This window comes from Atta colombica, unplaced genomic scaffold, assembly GCF_001594045.1.
Source record: "Atta colombica isolate Treedump-2 unplaced genomic scaffold, Acol1.0 scaffold111, whole genome shotgun sequence".
Lineage (NCBI taxonomy): Eukaryota > Metazoa > Arthropoda > Insecta > Hymenoptera > Formicidae > Atta > Atta colombica.
The window spans coordinates 2059650-2062958 of record NW_017259197.1 but is presented as its reverse complement, the minus strand read 5'-3'; the positions used below and the strand labels follow the sequence as shown (position 1 = coordinate 2062958).

The window sequence follows — 3309 nt, the reverse complement described above, 5'->3', positions numbered from 1 at the left end:
TATATTTTAGATTATAAATTTTAATATATTCATCAATTTAAAATTTATAATTAATAAAGAATGAATTATTTACTTAATTCCTGTATATTAATTTGCAATAGAGTTTACATTACTATTTATTCTCAAAATAATATATAGGTAATTAATTATCAATAATTCTATATTTTTAAAATTAGAAGTTGGTAAGAAAATTATTCAAAATGCCCCGTAAAACACATTAATTTTTAATATAGCTCTATTCACTATACAGTCATCCTCCTCCATCTAATTATTATTATCAAAACTCAATGCTTCGCAGCATCAACGTTACAGTTATGAGCAGAAGGTCACCGTTGTCAGTGAACCGAAACAAGTGACCGAGTAACTAGAACGAGACTCGACCCGATGCTGCCAGTTAAGGGTCGAGGAATCAGCGCGCGCGGTCGGATGAGCCATCCAAGTGGATCGTGGGAGCTCGTTGCGAGATTTAAATCAGAAATCTACGATGAGAGAGAAAGAGAGAAAGAGATGATACTCACCTATGATAGTGTGAACCCTCACGGACAGCTGAGTCCTGAGAATAATCGCGTTCTTCCGGCTGTAACAAAAAGAATAAACAATGCGATCGATTAGTATGCGTGTCGAAATGTTGATTGCTGCGCGAGTTACATATGTAATTAAAGATACAGAGGCAGAGAAGATGAGAAAGGCCTATTGCCCTACTGAAACACGTTATTATTCATCCCGCGGATGGATACTAATTAGTTATGGCCGTAAATTAATCGCATTCAGTAATTACTTAATTAGGACTCGGGGCGTCCTTAATTCACTTGCACAGTGTGTGAATCTCAACAAATATGTTTTTATGCCATATGTACTCAAATTTAGATTTATAAATTTGCAATTATAATATAGTCTTTGTTCTGACATAACAACACAATAACCTGATAACGCAGTTATTACCATTTGTTTCTTGAATGAACTTTCTTTGAATCGTTTCTGAATCAATCAACTAAGTAAATAATTAATGGCTTGTAATGTTATCCAGACGAAAAATTAACATAATTTCAACATAATTTTTCATCGTTGAAATACCCAAAATAGAAAAAAATTTTTTAAATATTTTTTCCAGAAAGTTATATAAACGATAATTATATATTAACACATTGTTTATTCAAGGATTCGATGTAAAAACTAATCAGCTCTATTTTTTTCTATAAAAAATAACTTTTCAAGTAAATTTAACGTGACAAATATTCCATGTTATCTTTTTATATGTATAAGAAATGAATAGATCCATGATTTATAAATTAATATTTTATCATAAATAAAATTGACTGAGTATTAAAAAGCCATATTATGTTAATTATTTTTTAAGTAAAAAAAAACTAGAGAATGTTTCTTTTCTGATTGACAAATACGTATCAGAGAACGATAAATGATATAAAAGATATAAATAAAAATGGTATTATAACCGATTCTATTGAATCATAAATCTTTTTGGAAGGACTTGACATTGATGACAACAATATTAAGGTTAACATTAACAGTAATAGTATTTACTACTTTTACTATTTATTGAATAAAATTACATTTTAACAATGCTAAATTTTCGATTTTTATTTTTGAAGCAAAAAATTAACAGCTTTATTTAAGAAAAATATCTTTTTATAAAAACTACTATTCATTACTAATAAAATTTTTTTTATTCAAAAACATATTAACAAAATGATTTTTACATATTTTAATCAGCGTAAAATATTTTGCATAATATATATATATATTTGTCAAAACAATTTTTTATTAATACAGCAAAGGAGGATATTAAAATAAATTCGATTTTTACTCAAAAAGATGTAAGTAAAAAAAATAGTTTTTTTTAGATTTTGATTTTCCACATAATAAAGTCAGCAAAAATTCATGACATTTCAGAAACACTTCGAAAATTGAGCAAAAACATTGCAATTTGAATAAATACACAATAATTATGTTCAATTTTCAAGGTGTTTATCAAATGCTACAAACTTTTTAATAACTTTACCATATCCATACAAGAAGTCAAAATGTATAAAATATACTATTTCTTTTATTTATACCTTTTTAAACAAAAATTTCTTTTTAATACCTCCTTTTAAAAAATAAGCAGCTCGGTTTTTTCTAAAAATTGGCTTAAATTGATAACTTTATTAGGCAATGTGATTAAAAAGAAATTATGAAATAGAATTATAATTACAAACTTTTATGTGACACATAGTATCAACTATGCATAAATTCTGTCCTAATTGCCATACAACTAGACAAGCTAATTGACTTTCGGATAGGAAACTTTTGGAGTGGATTATTCCATAAGCGTCCCAGCAGTTCCCTACGGAATAGTCAAGTAGCGTCGAACTCATCATATGACAACTGTAATGGAGTTCTCATGAGCGTATCAATTCGCAAAGGGAAACGTTCATCGATTTTGGTGTAAATGCTGCTTCACAACAACGTGCCTCGATACATAAATTGGGTTAGAGTGGCGCACTCGACTTCCCTGTGCATATCACCTCACCTTGGACGGCGCGAACTTTAAGGCCCTGCGAACCTTCCCACGCCACGTCGCTGAGAAACCGCGACGACCAGACAATGGCTTTCAGAAAAAGAAGGGGGGAAAAGAAGCGACGAAGAGTCGTCGGCATAGCGGCGATGGTGGCGATGGTGCGCGGAGGTAAAAAAAACTCGAGTATACGCTCGTTAATAATGTTTCCGCTCGTTAAATGAGGGAGTCAGAATGCGATTACGCACCCTGAATTTCCCACGAATAATGGCGGACAGCAGTATGTTAGGCGACCCCTCTTAAATGCCAGCAAAGGGCATGAATATAGAGTGCAATAGGCCAAATTACAAAAAAAACGGTATAGCAAATAATATTAAACGTTTTTAAAAAAAAATGGGAAAATGAATAATTAAATCTTTCAGAGAGATTCTTAAATAATACAATAAGATATAATACAATAAATAAAAAAATGGGAAAATAAAAGATTTTTGGTAAAAGACATATTTAATCACAATTTTACAGATTCAAATTTAAACATGGTAAATAAAACAACCGAATATATATATAAATATAAATACAAAATCATAAGGTATTGTGTTACGAGTTATTACAAAAAGTAAAATAAAAAAATATATAAATAAAAGATAGATTAATTTAAAAAACTAATTTAACGAATACCGTAGCCAATTTATCTAATGGCTTCACTTAAGTGTAATGGTATAATATAAAGTATAATATAATTGAAATGACATGGAATCTTTTAATTTTATCTAATTGAAAGTTTATGCATTTTT

General features: G+C 29.4%; 1 protein-coding gene across 4 annotated transcripts in view; it reads right to left on the bottom strand.

Annotated features, from left to right (window-relative positions):
- The window catches only part of LOC108693952 (FH1/FH2 domain-containing protein 3), a 139995-nt gene that overhangs the window by 42003 nt on the left and 94683 nt on the right, over positions 1-3309 (bottom strand). For all 4 annotated transcript variants that reach the window (XM_018203186.1, XM_018203188.1, XM_018203184.1 and 1 more), the window contains one exon: positions 519-577. In XM_018203186.1, the coding sequence (XP_018058675.1) occupies positions 519-577 (59 nt within the window). The remainder of the gene's footprint in view (positions 1-518; positions 578-3309) is intronic.